Raw genomic sequence first — 17,332 nt, 5'->3', positions numbered from 1 at the left:
TTAACCTCTATGGTGGGATTTCTTTTAAACTACACTTTCAAAGAAATGAGGCACAATGTCATATTCATCATTCCTGAATCATGTCCTTTGGTCTTTTGATTTAAGACACATATTCAAGTACACATCTTACACAGTGCAGAAACTGGTCTAGGTCAAAACAGAGAAAGAACAAACCATAGGAACACAAATATCTTAAAATCTAAAAGAAAGAGATAAGTATTTCATGGATAATTGATCACCTTTTAAGTTTAGAGAATTATACATCTACAGATAAACTGATGACGCATTCTCCTTCAGCGTAATCAGAGGAAACCAAGCAACCATTTCCAGAAATGCAAACTGCATAGGTCAGAGGTCTGTGTAACTGCAGGCTGTAATATGATGATGAGCATACTAACTTAGCGCTTATCATGTGCCAAGTACTATGCTAAGATTTACAAATATTAATACATTTTAGTCTCACAACAGCCCTATGAAGGCAGGCAAGTACTAGTTTTATTCCCCACACTACACAGATGGGAAAACCCAGGCAAAAAGAGCCTCAGCAATTTGCCAAGACTACATGTTAGTGAGTAGCTGAGTCGGGATCTGAAACCAATCTGCCAGATTTTTGGTCTGTGTGCTTACCATGACACTGTATTTCAGGTCCAGGGAAAACAGCCCCAATGACCATATTAGAATCTCCAGCCATCCTCATTTAAAAGCTGAGTCTGACCTCAAGTAGCCAGTTAACAATGACTTCTCAAAGGCTTCTGAGCAAAGGTTGGTCTGGACTTAATGTCAGTGTCTTATTCCCAAGGAGGAATCTCCCTTAGTCGAGTCAGCATCTGCCATTCTAGCCACTGTCCCACTTCTTTAGTGAACTGGGGTAGTTCTTAACTTCAGTTTCCCCTTCTATCGAGTAGGGATAATCATGATAATAACTATGTTTGAAAAAGCCTTATACACTGTAAAGCATGAATTCAAGTTGTAACGGTTCAGGGGCAAAATAACCAGTCACATGTAAAGTTCCAGGTACAGAAGGCAGGAGCTGTACTAGTCTCTACAGAGAACAGCCAGGGCCTAACGAGGCCCATGGGCCAGGTAGAGTCTGCCTGGAGAGGTACTCATAGCAAGGCAGGTCCCTTCAGTTACACCAGCCAGGAGTCCAGGAAGAAGGCATTGCTTTGAATGTCTAAATTCTGTAGTATCACTCAGGAGAAAATAACTCCAAGGGGAAGTGCAATGGGTAAAGAAACCTTCGACTTCCTCTCTTGTCACTGAGGCACGTTTTGAGAACTTCCCTCATCCCCAAGCAGGCCCTGCCTGCAGCTCCATTCCTCTCACCTTTCACTGAATGGTGCCAGGGGGCCAGGAAGCACCCAGCAGGTCTCCACTGCTACAGACAATACAAGCACTTGAAGGGCAAGGGAGTAATTGAAGGAAACCAAAGGGACTCGGAAGGCCCTGCCAGTGCGTCCCTGCCAATGGTCTCTGAAGACTCAGGTGCTCCCTCATCTTGCAACGCGGCTGCCTGGCAGCAGGGAGTGACAAATGGTCTTATTTTCCACTTATCTCTCTAACTTTAAAAGAACAGGCTCATGATACCAGCTGGCAAGGGAAGGAAAAGTAGCACTTGGATTTTTTTTAATATAGAAAGTATAGAGCATTTCTTAACTTTCTGTCATAGAAAACGTTTCCAAGTAGAAATTTTTGCTGGCTTTACTTCGGCTAGACCAAACTTGGCATGAAGGCAGCATCCAGCATGGTATCTATTTTGTGCTGGCCGAGGGGAGGAGAGTGAAGAGGTGGGGCCAGTCTACTCAGGCCCATCTACTATTTATAACAAGTGCTTCCATGCTAATTGTGCACTGGCCTTCTTCTGGATGCTCTCTTTATTAACTATGTGCTCCTCCTCAGAACTCCAAGTGGTGGATGCCATTATTTCCTCCATATTATAGACGTGGAAACAAATACAGCTAAGTTACCTATCCAAGACAGCACAGGCAGTGGTGACGCTGGAATCAAACCCCAGCTGGTAAGACAGAATTCACAACCACTCCATTCCAGGCTCACATACACGCATGTTTCATTTTTCCTATCAAAGTGAGCGCCATCAGCATGGCCCAGGAACCGCCTAAAAGAAGGAAATAAAACTAACGTTTTGCGAGCACCTTCTCTGAGTCACACACTGGGCTGAGCACTTTTACTTCAGAAGAAGGCAGTTAAAGCTGTGAGCCAAGGTCGACTGGCTTCTGTGATTCCATGAGCCCCATGTGCACTTTGAGCCATTAAGACCTTTCTCAGGCTCAGCTCAAGACATCAGGGAGCTTTCAAAGCCTAAACCCAAGACCATGTTCCTCACTTATCTTGACTTAAATTTATCAGCTTTTGTGACTACAATATGGCCTATCACAAATCCATCAAACACTTCTCCTGCCCTTAGGGCTCTTTACCGCGTCCTATGATTCACTAAAAACTGAAAAAGGGAAAAATGATTTTCTCTCTTACCTTTGGGAAATAACAGCTTCAGAAGCCAATAGAAGCTGCCCTTGCCAGCAAAAAAGTTACAGTAGAGGCAGCTAAAGTCTACCACTAAGCAGCACAGAAAGGAGCAAGGTGGCGTTGCTCTTGTTCATTGGCCAAGCTGCCTCCCAATTCTGCCTCTCTGGTGATCCCCCACGTACCCCTCTTTCTCCAGATCACCACCCCCACCAACATACAAAAGGCTGAGTGTACACTCCTAGTGCTCACTTAACGCCTATCCCACCTATGGAGATTCCAAGCAGAGAATGAGGGCCACTGCCTCCATCAAACTCCTTTTCTCTTAGATCCAATAAAAACGAAAACTTGAAAGAGAAGGAAATTCTCACACTACCACTGCTACCTCTCGGTCACATAAGCCAGCACGGTGCAATAGAAATACGTGAGGTATGTGTGTACTTTTAATACTTCTAGTAGCCCCATTAGATAAAAAGAAGCAGGTGAAATTCATCTTCATGTATTTTATTTAACCTGATAGATTTAAAATATATCATTTAACACGTAATCAATAACAAAATTATTAATGAGCTATTTTATATTCTTTTTTCATGTTAAATTTTCATTTAACATGAAATTTAAAAGTTCATTTTCCACTTATAGCACATCTCAATTAGGACTAGTCATATTTCTCATGCTCAGTAGCCACATGCGGCTCATGGCTACTGTGCTGGACTGCACTGACAAACATTATTCTCTCTGTTACTGTCTCACAAACACAGGTATCTTTAACCCATCTTCACTGAGTGCGATCAAAAATTATGAGACATAAACAGTGAATTGTGACTTTGCCTCCAAGTGCTTTTAATTTCTGAATAAATCTGATGTATTTTCTCATTTAATTTTCACCATAACCTTGTGAAATAGGTCTCACAGCATTTTAGATGAGTAATAGATCGGCATAACACCATCTCTCTCACTCTCACACACACACACACACACACACACACACACACACACACACACACACACACAGAGCCACATGCACCTGTTATATGCTCTCATTTAGGTATACCCAAGGATCAGAACTTAACTGAAGCCACAGAGCAATACAAAGTCCTAGTGAAAGAAAGCAGCCAAATTCTTGCTTGTTTTACTGCTGCTCAGTCTCACACCATCATTCCAGAAGAATTTACTGCAATAGTCTAAGCGCCTGCAATAATCTAAGCGCCTCCATTTAAAGGGATGTTTATAAACATCAGGCCCTCTTGGGCCTCAAACCAAACTTGGCAGCAGTGCGGGCCACCTGAGTTATACGGGAGGGCTGGTTCAGTCAGTGCCCAACCTGATTCCTGAAAAATCTCTCTGCCTCCAGCTCCCTGGCCAAATGGGAGCCCTCTGTCCTCTCAAGACCATGCAGTTCCTGCCTTCAGGGAGCTAACCAGCTCATAAGAGAGATTAGACATAGAAACAAATAAATCAAATAAATAAAAAGAATTCTGGGATGGCAGGAAAGAGATACCTTCTGAAGGTATTAGAGGAACCTCTATATAAAAGTTTACATTTGGAAAACGAACAGGATTTAAAGACATGAAGTCAGGAAAAGGGGCCCGTGCCAAGCAGAGGTCACTGTGTACTGGAGGGCCTAGATCAGCGAAGGTGCAGGATAAGTTCACAAGGCAGCCTTGCTCAGATGACTGAAGAAGGCGATCATGAAGGAACTGAGTATAAAACAAGGCTGCACCTATAATCCTAGCACTTTGGGAGGCCAAGGTGGGTGGGTTGCCTGAGATTAGGAGTTCAAGACCAACCTGGCCAAAATGGTGAAACTCCGTCTCTGCTAAAAAAAAATACAAAAATTAGCCAGGCGTGGTGGTGGCTGCCTGTAATCCCAGCTACTCAGGAGGCTGAGGCAAGAGAATTGCTTGAACCTGGGAGATGGAGGCTGCAGTGAGCTAAGATCAAGCCACTGCACTCCAGCCTCGGCGACAGAGCAAGACTCTGTCTCAAAATACACACACACAGACACACACACACACACACACACACACACACACACACAGGCAGCAAAGGTGGATATGAGCCATCTTCAGGTGTCTTGGATGTTAACTAAGGACTTGGGATTTATTGGCTAAGAACTAGGCACAAACAGAAAGTTCTAGAGAAGATTTAATACCAACAGAGGAGTACTTTAAAAAGCCAATCTGATAGTGGTGCCAAAAAAATGAAGAAGTAAAAACAGACCAAAAACAAGCAAAGGAACAAATAAGCAATAAAGGAGGTTAACAGGAGATTCCTCCTGAGAACACTGCAGTTCTTGGGGTGATGGGCTGTCACAGCCAAAACTACAGTAGTGGTAGGAAAAGCAATGCTAGGAGAGGGTGAGATTTATAGGATCTGGAAACTAACTGCAAAAGCCAAAAGTGACTCAAGTTTAAAGCCTACATTATTCAAACAATGGAAACAGAAAAAGTGCAAAAAAGAAAGTCAATATAACTGTAAGAGTTTCTCCCCACTTGGGGGCGGGTTGCAGGAGAGATCATGATCTCAAGTCTGACGTACTAATTTCCCTAATAAGGCCTGAATGTGTTCTATGCACCCACTTTAGTTGTCTAAGAGAATGACTGTTGAAAGAAATCCAATAAGCACTTGGCTTTCTAGAACTTGCTTAACCAGTTCATGATAACTTGAACCTGTTGGTCACTTACTTTTTGCAAGCTGGTCTTGGCAATCTGCTCAGCTGTCCTCTGAATGACCTCAGCAGATCTGCTGACCACTATTCACATCTGCCCTGACAACCGAGGGAAGGAAAATTCCAATGTGAAGATGAAACCTTCTGAAGTGAATCTGACTTCTGAAAGGTTCACAGTGTGTCAGGAAGAACTTTAGATCTGAAACTTTTTATGCTTCAACACTTAAAGTGAAAGAAAATGTGTAAGTAAATATCACTGATGGAGCTCCTTGTCAATGATCTCCTAAATTTTCTGAAATCTAGGAGTCAAGATGCCCATTTAGCATTTAATTCTGCATGGTAGAACATGCTACAGAAACTCTGTCACACACATTCGTTGTGGTGGGGCTCCTAAATAACCAAGACATCGTGGAGCCCAAACTGCTTCAAAAAATGGAAAATACCATTTGTATAAACACATTGGGTATCAAAGCTCCTGAACATGTCTTCAGAAGCTCTGAAATTAACACCTTTAGGAAAAGGATCGAATGTGTGTGTACACACACTCAGAGATACATACTTCAGAGCCATCCCCAAAGATGCTATCCTGCACAGACTTTGTCATATCTTCAACAACATGTGGTAATAACATTTTAAAAAATCTTTAAATGTTTAGCTTTTAAAGCATAAATAAGGCCACTTTATTTGGTGAAAAATAGAGGGGTGTTTTAGAAAGCAGAATATAATTGTCCAGGTTGAAATATATCCCAGTCATGGAGTTATAACTTCCTCTCGCAATGGGCGTTGGTCTCCAAAGACGCCTCCCAACAACTCCTCCCTTTTCTATGGGCACATACTCAGGAGGTAGAGTGACTCTACTCCCTCAACTCTAGGCTGGTCTTATGACTTGCTTTGATCAACAGAAGGCAGCAAAAGTGGCTTTCTTGAATTTTCAAGCTCAGGTCCTAAGAGGCCTGGCAGCTTCCACTTCCTCTCTTGGAAGCCAGGCTGAAAAGTTTGGCTACCCAGCTGGAAAGAGTGGCCTTGTGGACAGAAGCCCAGATCCATCTGGGATAGTTGAGTTCAGCTGAGATTCCAGCTGTATGCAGCTGCATGACTGAGACCAGGCGAGAACAGCAGATGAACTCTAGTCATCCCACAGAATCTTGAGAAATAAGCTGGTTATGTTTCAAGGTACCCTGGGGTATTTTACAATAAGAGATCACGGAAACAATGGGTTACAAATGGTTAAAAAGTGGGCCTATTACTATCACTCATCTGCCACCATGTGTGATCATTGTTGGATTTTGAAAACTTCCTCTTGCAAATTAATTTAAGTGAAGAAACACAGACAAGACCTTCCCTCGTCATATTTAAAATGTGGTATTCAGTAATATCTAGAGTACTGGGACTGTCTTGACATTGGATTCTGGTAATTCTTCCCCCAGAGCCCTACAGGGCTAGAAAAAGTATCTCCCTTGATTGGTGACGTTCTCTCCCCATTGTATTCCTGCTTTATTTAACACAATCCCACAAACTTGCTAATATTTATGTTAGAGAGATTAACAAGATGATAGAATGCTGGAGTAAATAAAATTTCAGTGTGGGTGTTGGGAAGATGAAGAAAATTTAGCAGAGGCCTTAACTGACACTTTATGGCATGAACTACATAGAGGCACAGAGACAGCAAGGACCAGGTGGGCTTGGGGTAAACTGATTTTTAGCCCCAATTCTTGACCCTCCCTGCACCTATACCCTTGCTGTAAATGCACTGTGGTCAGAGTATACTTTTTTGCCTAACTTTGGGCTCACTCATGTGACCTGCTTTGGCTAGGGTGTGAGTGACAGTGCGCCAGCTCTGAGTCTAAGGCACCACACGTATCACTTGCACTCTTGCCCTTCTGTGAAAGGAGATCATGCCCCCACTGGCTCGCTGGTCCCTGGGGAAAGATGAGAGATACATAGAGAAGTGCCACCGCAGCTGACCCACCAATTCATAATCAAGAAAGAAACAACTACTTTCGAATGCGACTGAGAGCTTCAGGTGTCTTATAACCAAGTACCCCCATTTTTCTAAGAGAGAGAGTTATTTATTTAATTATTTCTTCTTTTCTCTTTCCTTCTTTTCCTCTGTTCCCATTTCCTATCTAGCTCTTCAGAAATGCAATCATAACCTTTACCTTCCCTTCACCAGACACTCCCTACACTGGAAGCTTATCTAACTATGTGCTTACTTTGAAACTCCAGAGCAGAAACTGTCTCCCACAAGGAGATTGCCTCAAGAGACAACAATCAATTTACAACCTAAAGTATGTCCCTGATGGAAGGCTCTCCCAACTGGAGAGTGTCTTGAGACAAAGACCACTATACAACCTAGCTCTGCTTGCAATGACGCCAGTTCGACCTACAGTAGATTAAGCACCAAAGCGAGTCGCGCAGACCCCCACCTGCTTACTCCCTCCCCTGGATGCCATTCATGCCAAGTCCCCCTTTAAAAGTCCATGCTTTCTGCCCCAAAAGAGAAACAGTACCCTTAAAGGCAGGAGCCTGTACCTCTTCCCCCAAGCTAAGCTGTGGAATAAAGTCACTTGCTTTATGCCAGACCTCGCTCTTGTGAATTAGACTCTGCAAGTCACGAGTGACTGCACCTGAGTTTGTTACAGTCTACAGCAATAGTTGACTAACACAAAGCTCCTTTATCAGATGCTAACATCTGCAAAATACACATGATGCTTTAGAACAATAGAGTCTTCCTGGCTATACAGGTTGTGAACGGATGGTTAAGCAGTCTCATTGCCAAGCAGAATGTAAACACAACATATTGAATATCACCAAATCTTGCTCTGACAATCTAAGGTTATCTTTTTAAAGACTGTCATTTGGTATTCGACGTTCTCCATAATTTAACCCTAACTTAGTTTTCTAGCCAATTCTGTCCCATTTATAGTTTATGTTCCATTCATTAGTTCCATAAATTAGAATATTTATTATTCTTGAATAAGTCTCACATTACCTAGCTGTTCCTTTACCAGTTTAGATTGCGACAGGATTCATTTCTTTCAGTCCTTTAAGGACAGGTTTGGATGTCACCTCTGTGAGAAATCTGCTCTGATTCTGCCGTTTAAAGCAGAGCATCTATCCCCTGACTGTTATCGTGAGGTATGTCATTTCCTCTTAGGGTATTTGGCTTATTCTGCTTCGTAACACTTTCTTATCTTCTTACAAAGTCCTAGATGGCAAGGTTTATGGATTATTTACCTCTGTAATCTCCATGGCATTTAGCAAAAGGCCTTACACATAGGATACAGACCAATCAATACTTTTGTGCCCTCATACTTTAAAGAATGAGGGCTGGCTGCGGTGGTTCACGCCTGTAATCCCCGCCCTTTGGGAGGCCACGGTGGGCAGATTGCTTGAGTCCAGGAGTTTTAGACCAGCCTGGGCAACATGGCAAAACCCCATCTCTATTAAAAATATAAAAAAACATTGCCAGGTGGGAAGGCACATGCCTTTAGTCCCAAAGCTACTCAGGGAGCTGAGGCGAGAGGATCACTTGAGCCCAGGAGGTGAAGGCTGCAGTGAACCCTGATCGCACCACTGTACTCCAGCCTAGGCCACAGAGCGAGACTGTCTCAAAAAAAAAAAAAACAATGGGAGGCTGCTGCAGGGCATCAGGAAACAACATGGAGAAAGAAAGGTAGACTTTGGAGTCTGAGCAATCTGGATTCTAGCACTTCGTAGCTGGGTAATCTTGGACAAGTCCGTCTCTCTGTGCTCAGTTCCCAAGTATGTAAAATTTGCATAGCACATATTTCACAAGATTGTTGTGAAAATTCAACATAAAAATGAATGTAAATGCCTCACAATGTTTGACATGTGGTGGCGGCTCCATAAATGGTAGCTCTATTATAAAAATGATAATGACACAGAACATAAGCTAGAAGTTAAACAAATCCCTGATGTTAAATTATTTTCTCTTAAAAGTTAAGCATTTGAGGGTGATGGTAATGACTCTAGTTCCAATCAACTCTTTCCGTAAAAACTGTGGTTTCAAAGATCTAGACTGTAGTTTTATTAAAATGTTCATATATGTTACTCTTCTTCACAGTTCTCCATGCTATAGGTGGTTACCAGTAGAAGCGAATTTGTTCCAGGCAACTAATGCATCTTCTTGGAACAAAGTGAAACAAAGTCTTCCATCCCAAACACACGAGTCCACTTTCAAGGGAGCATTAGCTCTTTCGTACCATTCCCAATTCTTCACCAGGAGACTAAAACAATCATTACAATGAACCAAAAGCTAGAGATTCTAAAAGTAGTAGAATTATTTGACAGTGACTAAATGATGCAGCTACAGTTATTTACATGTAAACATTATCTCAGTGAGGTTCTACAACATATCTCAATGATGTCCCTTAATGAGTAAGAGTTGAAGTGTTTTTATAAATAAAACTATCATGCAAATGTCAAGTAGTAGGTATTATTGTTAAAATAATTCCACAAAAACTGCTTAATCTGCCTTGTACTAATTGAAATTTTGTTTATATATCCAAATTTCACAATAATCCTCTAAGGGCCAATCTCAAGATCAGGCAAGCATAAAAGCCTCTAAGTGGCCAGGTAATGTCAATGAGCAAACTGAACTTGGTGTGCATGCAGGGAGGAAGCGTTAGCCCGTTCACTGGAGGCCACAGCCTGGCTGCAGGGGCAATTGGTACTCCACCCCCTACTATTGTCTCAAGGAATGAAGACCTATTGTTGCCAGCTCTTTTGAAGAAATTTGGGTTTTATTTGAAATATCCTGATTTTTAAAGGCTGCCTTGCTTTTTATTTTAAAATTCTTTGGGAAGGGGGCAAAAAAATGTATTTGCAGACCAGATGGGGCCATGGTTTGCCAATTTGTGGCCTTTGCACTAGATATCCTAAAGTTATTTTGAGTCAACAGAGAGAGGTTAAAAGATTATTATTGGATTCATTGTATTTTTATTTAAAATCTGAAAATGTATAGTTCACTCTCTATTACGCTTTAAAAAAACACCTCACTCCCTCATTTATAAATCCTCACTCACTCCCCTTTTGGACTTCTGTTTTTAGTCCTATAGTTCTCCTCTACCAGGACACCCCATGGCCACTGTCCCACGTACGAATTTAAATCCGGCTGGTTCTTTGAAGCTTGATTTAAATGCTAGTTCCTGCAAAAAAAAAAAAAAAAAAAAAAAGACCTCCATGTTCCTCCTCAAAGACCACTTTGTATAAATTATGATGTAGATGATCCAAAGTAAAGATTCACACTGATTTCCAGTGGGTCTCATCACCCCTTCACCTCAGATGATATAACCCAATAATCACTGTAATTATTCACTGTCACAAAAGTGAAAGGCTTAGAAGGAATAAGATCTAATGCTCCATAACAGAGTAGGTTGACTAGAGTTAAAAATAATGTACTGTATATTTCCAAATAGCTCAAAGATAGGTTTTGAAATGTTCCCAACACATAGAAACGATAAATGCTCGAGGCGACAGATATCCTACATACCCTGACTTGATCGCTACACATTCTAGGCAGGTAACAAAATATCACAAGCACCCCATAAATATGTACAAATATTATGTATCAATAAAAAAAGTAAAAGGCCTAGAATCAATGGGTCAAGAGTCAAGTTTGATAGGACTCACCGCCAAACACATCTCCATTCTGGTAGTTTTTCCCTTTCTGGGCTTCCTCTTCATTTTGAACAGTGGCAACATGCTTGGCGGAGGCACAGCCCATAGTCTCATTCGGTCAGCTTCAGCCGGGCTGAACTGTAAATCATCTCTACAGACACAGGGACATTTTTTTTTCTTTAAACACAAAGAAAATCCACCTTGCTGCTGAGTTGGTCAAGATGTGTGCACCTGTAAGAAAAGAAAGCTAGATTAGAATGGGCGGTGACTGCAGCAAAACACAAGCCTCAGTATCTTGGTGTGCTGTGGCCTGCAGTGTACTAGAAGTCATACACAGACCCACCCATCGATTGCACTGGTGTTGTGGTGGGCACGGAAGAAACACATGCACCATGGCCCATTCTCACTTGATTTCCCACTCAGAAAGCAAGATGGAAAGGCATGTCCCTATGTAACACATGGCCGAGGAGTGAACTTTTTGAGGAGATACCAAAAATATGTATTTATTCAAATACATATTTGGGCACTACTGCTTGCCACACATACTCTTAAAGTACCTGTAGGTTTACTAATGTTCTGAAATCTCAAACACTGTCGAGGAAGGAGAGCACACTCTTGAGATCCACCTAGTTCAGGAGGCTGGGAAAAGCTCTTCATCTTCCTCATCCTACCCTGCAGGCCAGCCCTCCCAGCTCCTCAAATTTTGCCAGGAAAAGGTAGCCATCCTCCTCAGACTGGAAGATGGCTATTTTATACATTTCTGGTTAAGGCTGTAAATAATTCAGCATTTTACTTTACCTGAGGTGACACTGTTTTGATGACAAAGGAAGGAGATGGAGCAAGGTCTTAAACTTACTTTTGTCCATTTTCTCCTTAGCTAGCCAAATGTTTTAAGGATTGGGCAGAAGATGTCAAATATGAAGAAAAGCAACAAAGCAGTTGTCAAGCTTTTGGAGTAAACTTTGTGCCTCTACTGATCTCTCATAAAGACTTAAAGAGTATTTACAGATACACCGCAAAGGAGATAATCTTCAAGTTGACTTAAGTGACTTTACCTTTCCCTGCCCCACCCAAGGTGGCTGCTCAAATTCTGAGTGTTTGCTATGCTTAACTTGCTCATTTTTGTTTTATTCTTTCATCATCCTAACCCAACCATTCCAGGCCTATGGATGACTTATTCCAGTCTTGTAAATGTTTCCTTTGAAACATCTCTCCTACACATTCCTTTGTTCCCATCCCTCCCATTGTAATACAGGTCCTTACCTCCTCAGAGTCCTGGCAGTACAAAGAAGGCATCAAGCCTCTTTTAATCTTCATCAGCACCCACGTCCCACTGCCCCCCGCCCATGAATAGTGGAAGTGTCTCAAGTTTCACAGATAGTGCTACTATACAGTAGCTATACGCTTTCTCTACCAAGAAGACTAGAGCTCCTAAATCCTCCTTGCTAGAGCACTAAGGACAGCTCTGGATGTAGAAATTTAATCATTTAAACCATAAAATCTCAGCAAAGAGAATTTTTCAAATTAGCATAATCAATCTAATAAACAAACTTAGATATAAAGGCAGTGATCTTAAATTAACCCAAGCAAATACAAATTGCAGTAAATACTGGCAATGACTGTAACATTAGTCATGTCTCATATAATTCTTCAAACTATTCTCTATCACTGGTTGTATTAAATTATTATTAGGAAGTGTAGAGTTTGTTGGTAAAGTTCTACAAACCAGGAAGATTTTTCTCCTAGATGACTAATGCTTATATCCTCCCCATACTTGATGTAACTTCATGTTAACAGGTCTTCATCTCAAAACTATATGAAATCCAGGCCTGCGGACGTGCACACACACACACACACACACACACACACACACATCCTATTCCATTACTTAGCAGTAATGTCTTCAAGGCTACAGTATTTCTATTTGATGATCTAGTCATACTGGTATATACAGCTCAGGGGCCTTATGGAGAAGAGATGCTGATATTTTAAAAATTGTACGCAATACAGTGTAATACGAGCTCTGATTAAAGTTTCACAGGAATCTATGGCGACGCAGAATTCAAAAAAGCAGATTAGATTATGACTGGGCAGAGGAAGGAAGTAGTATTTTTCTAGGGTATCAAAGGTTTGGGAGAAATTTACCAGGCTGAAAGGATGGTAGCATTATTCAGTTGCAAGGAACAGCCTGGGCTAAGACACTAGAATGTGGAAGAGCATGGCACATTTGCGTGTGTTCATTTCAGAGGGGTCAGGTGGGGATGGGGGGCAGGGCAGAGGACTGGACTGCTGATACTTCGTGAAGGGCCTGCAGAAGGACTTGCTACCTTCATCCAACCAAATAAACTATGGGATGTCATAAGACCACAGGCAGTCTTTCTGATCCAACTTAGAGCACACTGTGAGAAAATATTAAATTAGTTGTGTAGAGGTCCATTCTGTCAACCTGTCATAGTTTTTGAAGAAACATCAATGAAATATTAGACAAGAGGGAGAGGACAAGGGGTTCAGCTGTAAAGGTGGGAGAAGACAAGAGTCCCCTCTGTAACCCGGAGGCTGCTGTGAATTGCTGATTTTGTTGCTGCGGCCAATGCTGTTGCTGCTTCTGCTTTTGCTGTTGTTGTTATTGCTGCTGCTACTGCTGCTGTTTTGGATTCCCAGCCAGCACCTTGTCAGGGGCAGCATCCATCCCGCTGTTTCCTCATCCCCAGCATCATCATGCAAGGTAACAGGTGTGGGCTCCCAGACATGATTCCTTACTGTTCAAAAAGGAAGTGTGGTAAAACCACTTCACACTTACACATACGCAGGAGAGATCGAAGTGAGAAGGGGAACCTACGTGGCTTCCCTGCCACCTTTTCAGAATAAATTAAGTAAAAACAGGAGAGAGGGGGCAATCCTAACAGAATCAGAGTACACTGAGAAGTAAGAGACAACTCAACAATAATGCTCTTTGAGAGTCCTCTCGCTTTTCCAATTTCATGTCTACAGCCTCTTATGCTATCCAAGAAGCAATGGGAAGAACTGAAGACATGACTTATCTTTTGCTACTCCTGAAAGCAGTTACTGGTGTTTCTTCTGTGCTTTAAAAGTTGTGTTTGCATTAAAAAATTTTATTTGAATTTTAAAGGTGGAAATTATTTGAAATCAAATACACTGCAGAAGGCTAACAAAAATAAGATACAAAAGAATGGCTCTGTTTTTTTAAAAGAATGTCTCTGTTATTCAAGCATTGGGGTGAGGGGTAGGTTAACAAGTAGATTTGACATGATTTACACCCAATTCAAATGATGACTCAAGAAATTTCAATTTAATTACACATATTTTAAAGCACTATAGCTCAATATGAGTTCTCACCAAATTATAAATAGGTATAGATTTTGTTTCTGAAACATACGTGCTATATCATTTTACAGCAGCAATTCAAATTTAAGAGTGATGTTTTCAAGTTTCAGGACCTCATGAGGAATGTATTTTAGTAATTTACCCATTTGAAGGTGATAATTATGAAGTCATTTGAGGGGCAAAAGATCTCTAATTCACAAAGTTAATCATAGATCACTGAAGAAAGTTTTTTACTATGTCATTTGGATTCTGCACATAAACACTTGTCCAATTATTCATTCATTTAATCAACAGATTTTGGTTTTAAAATAGTAAGTGGCAGATATGTGTTTGGTAGGTATTGTGCATATAGTGGCAAACAAGGCAAGATGTTTTTCTTCTCTATCCCTATAGAACAAGAATGATCAGAGACGGAGATAATTAGAAAGACCAGTTTTGCAGCAATAACATGCAGCTATTGCAGTTTAAATACAGGATGACAAGAGAGTTCACCTCACAGGCATTTGACTCAGCTTTGGAATGGAGCATGTCAAGAAATGTCAGGTTAGAGACCTGACCAGAGCTAAAGAAACAGGATTAAAATATCCCTGATTTGTATCTCTTTTATAGCCTGATGTAATGTCAAGGTTTCATTTCTACTGAAAATTCTTTCACTTAATCTCAATCCAACTGAGACTTCATGTTGAGCAGACCTTCAAAAACATATCCCTAAAGACTGCTAGAATCATCTGCTCAAAAGACGTTCCCTTCAGTTTATACTATCCTTCACATAAACTCCAGTGTTTTTTTTTTAAGCTTCCATTTTTTCATTAGCTTTACTCAGCTTTTCTCTCCCAACGTCACATGCTCTATTGTTTACCTTCCTGAAACCACAGCACTTAGAGAGAGGTAAGTCTGACGGTGCAAACAAGCATGCAGAGACCACGACCTGGAGCAGCTCTGAGACTTTTGTTGTCACATGTTGTTATTACCAGCATGTTACTTCTGAAGCCACAGATCACAGTGTGAGAATTAAATCGAAGCATCCCTTTGATATTTGATGGAATCGTCTAAAACTAAGTCCCATTGAGGATAATTTTTCTTTAATCTAAATGATCTATATCATAGGATTATCAGGTGCCTCTAAAAGCATGAGGTCCAATTAACTGCCCCATGGCTTTGCGTAAACCCCTCCCCAAATGGTTATAGGTCTACGTTATCTTGCCTTATGTAATTAGAAGTGCAATCCATGATACCATGAGCTAGCCTAATTGAATGCCGTCTTTACAGGACACTTTTCCCGCTTTTGATAAAATAATCAACAAATCTGTAAGCCCAATTGAAATTTTTTTAAAAATGTAAAAAATGTATAACCATGCATGTTTATCCTTCCTCTCCTTACACTGTACCTCAAGGCGCTTCAGATATCAGAAGGGAAACTACTGCTCCAGAGCACTTCATGTGACAACATGAGGAAGTTGTCTCCATGCAAGTAGGTTCACTACTTTTGTATGAATACATATCACATATTACACACATGCAATACCTTTGTCCTTTTATAAGGAAAGATTATAATAGTTCTTTTCATTACCTTAGTTTTTTATAACTAGAAACAAGGTTTCATCAAAAAAATCCTACTTTTATAAAATTGGGAAGGAATAAAAAAAGCAAAATCTGTTTTTAAGAAAAATCAGAGATATTTTAACTTTTTTAAAAAAAAGGCTATAGGAAAATATTTCTATTTACATAACATTATGCGTAATTCACTTTCCACTAATTAGTCATGGACTTTTTCATTTTGGATACAAAAGGCAAAAATACTGTAGATAAATTCCCTGTCAAGAAAGACACTTCTAAAATATGCATTAAAAGTGATACATTCCATAAAGAAATTCTAGGCTAAAAAGAACATGAGTCTTGGAGGACTGGAGAGAAATCAAATTCTGATTGCAACGGGCACACAGAGAGCTATGAAGTCAGCAGTTAAGCAAAGAATACAGCCACATTATTAATAGATCAGGAGCAAAGTGCCCCCTTTCTTCTTCTGATTAAAAAGGCAAATCGAGACAAGGCAACATCTAAAAACTCCTTTCTTTTATTGAAGAAACAGCTAACATCTAAGCTCCATAAAGGAAAAAAATCTCTCTCTCTCTCTCTCTCTCTCTCTCTCTCTCTCTATATATATATATATATATATATGTGTGTGTGTGTGTGTGTGTGTGTGTGTATACATACATATATATACACACACACACATATATATATACACACACACACATATACATATATAAAACTAATCAGTCTATTTGCCCATCTGCTCAGCTTCACTATAATGAGTGTTAATACAGCAGCCCACTGAGCGGGAAGAAGAAAGGCAACTTAAAAGTGATTTCTAATCTTGAAGCTTTGGTATCCTTGGGCTACTGTTAACACCATTTCACATTTCATTGTGAATGTTAAAAATAATACATAAAGAGATGTCACATTTGACATGAGAATAATCTAGAAAAGTCATGCCTTTCATTACCCCGCAATCGCTGGCATCACAGAACACACTGATTCCTCGACTCACACTCGTCTGACGGCATGACAATCGACAATACGCTATTAACTCCAAAGATACGAGGATTTTGGCTTCTGCCTTCTTTATGGGAAAACTCTCATGTCCGCATATAGTAATTCTACAGAGGTGTCTCTCAGAAATGTAACCACAATAAGTGCTTATGCAATAGGACACATTTCTGCTGGATTCAGGCAGTAAGGTGTGAGGCCAAGAAGAAGACGTGGCAAGTGGAAAGAGTGTTGAAGAGGGCATGAGAAGCCCGAGCTCTGGTCCCAGCTGCCACACACCTGCCTCAGGACCACGGCTGGGCTTCATGTGTCTCAGTCTCTTTCTTAGACTCTATGATCTACTTCAACATATGTCCAAGTAATGACATGAAGGATGAAATGACCACTTAAAGAAAAGCTATGTCTTACCACATTCAATTTATTCGCGCTCTTTGTTTTTGGTACTAACTCAATTAGGACATACTTGCAAGTCTGAAACCTCAAAATTTTCAGGAGGCCCTATAAGGTCTAAAGATGATCACCAAGGATGTTTTGGCCTAATAGTGTTGATTTCAATTGTGTATTTGCTGGAAAAATAAACACAAGTTAGCTCCCCTATTTCTTCTTCTTTTTTTTTTTTTTTGAGACGGAGTCTCGTTCTAT

The 17,332-nt window shown here is 40.7% G+C and overlaps 1 protein-coding gene across 1 annotated transcript in view; it reads right to left on the bottom strand.

Moving 5' to 3' along the window:
• Positions 1-17,332, bottom strand: part of C1H1orf21 (chromosome 1 C1orf21 homolog) — a 237,053-nt gene that overhangs the window by 131,772 nt on the left and 87,949 nt on the right. The window contains exon 2 of the mRNA XM_011746348.3: positions 10,808-11,026. Coding sequence (XP_011744650.1) covers positions 10,808-10,901 — 94 coding nt within the window. The 5' untranslated portion in view covers positions 10,902-11,026. The remainder of the gene's footprint in view (positions 1-10,807; positions 11,027-17,332) is intronic.

The sequence above is a fragment of the Macaca nemestrina genome, chromosome 1 (genome assembly GCF_043159975.1).
Source record: "Macaca nemestrina isolate mMacNem1 chromosome 1, mMacNem.hap1, whole genome shotgun sequence".
NCBI lineage: Eukaryota > Metazoa > Chordata > Mammalia > Primates > Cercopithecidae > Macaca > Macaca nemestrina.
Note: the sequence above shows the minus strand (reverse complement) of the source record. Positions and strands in the feature narration are given on the sequence as shown.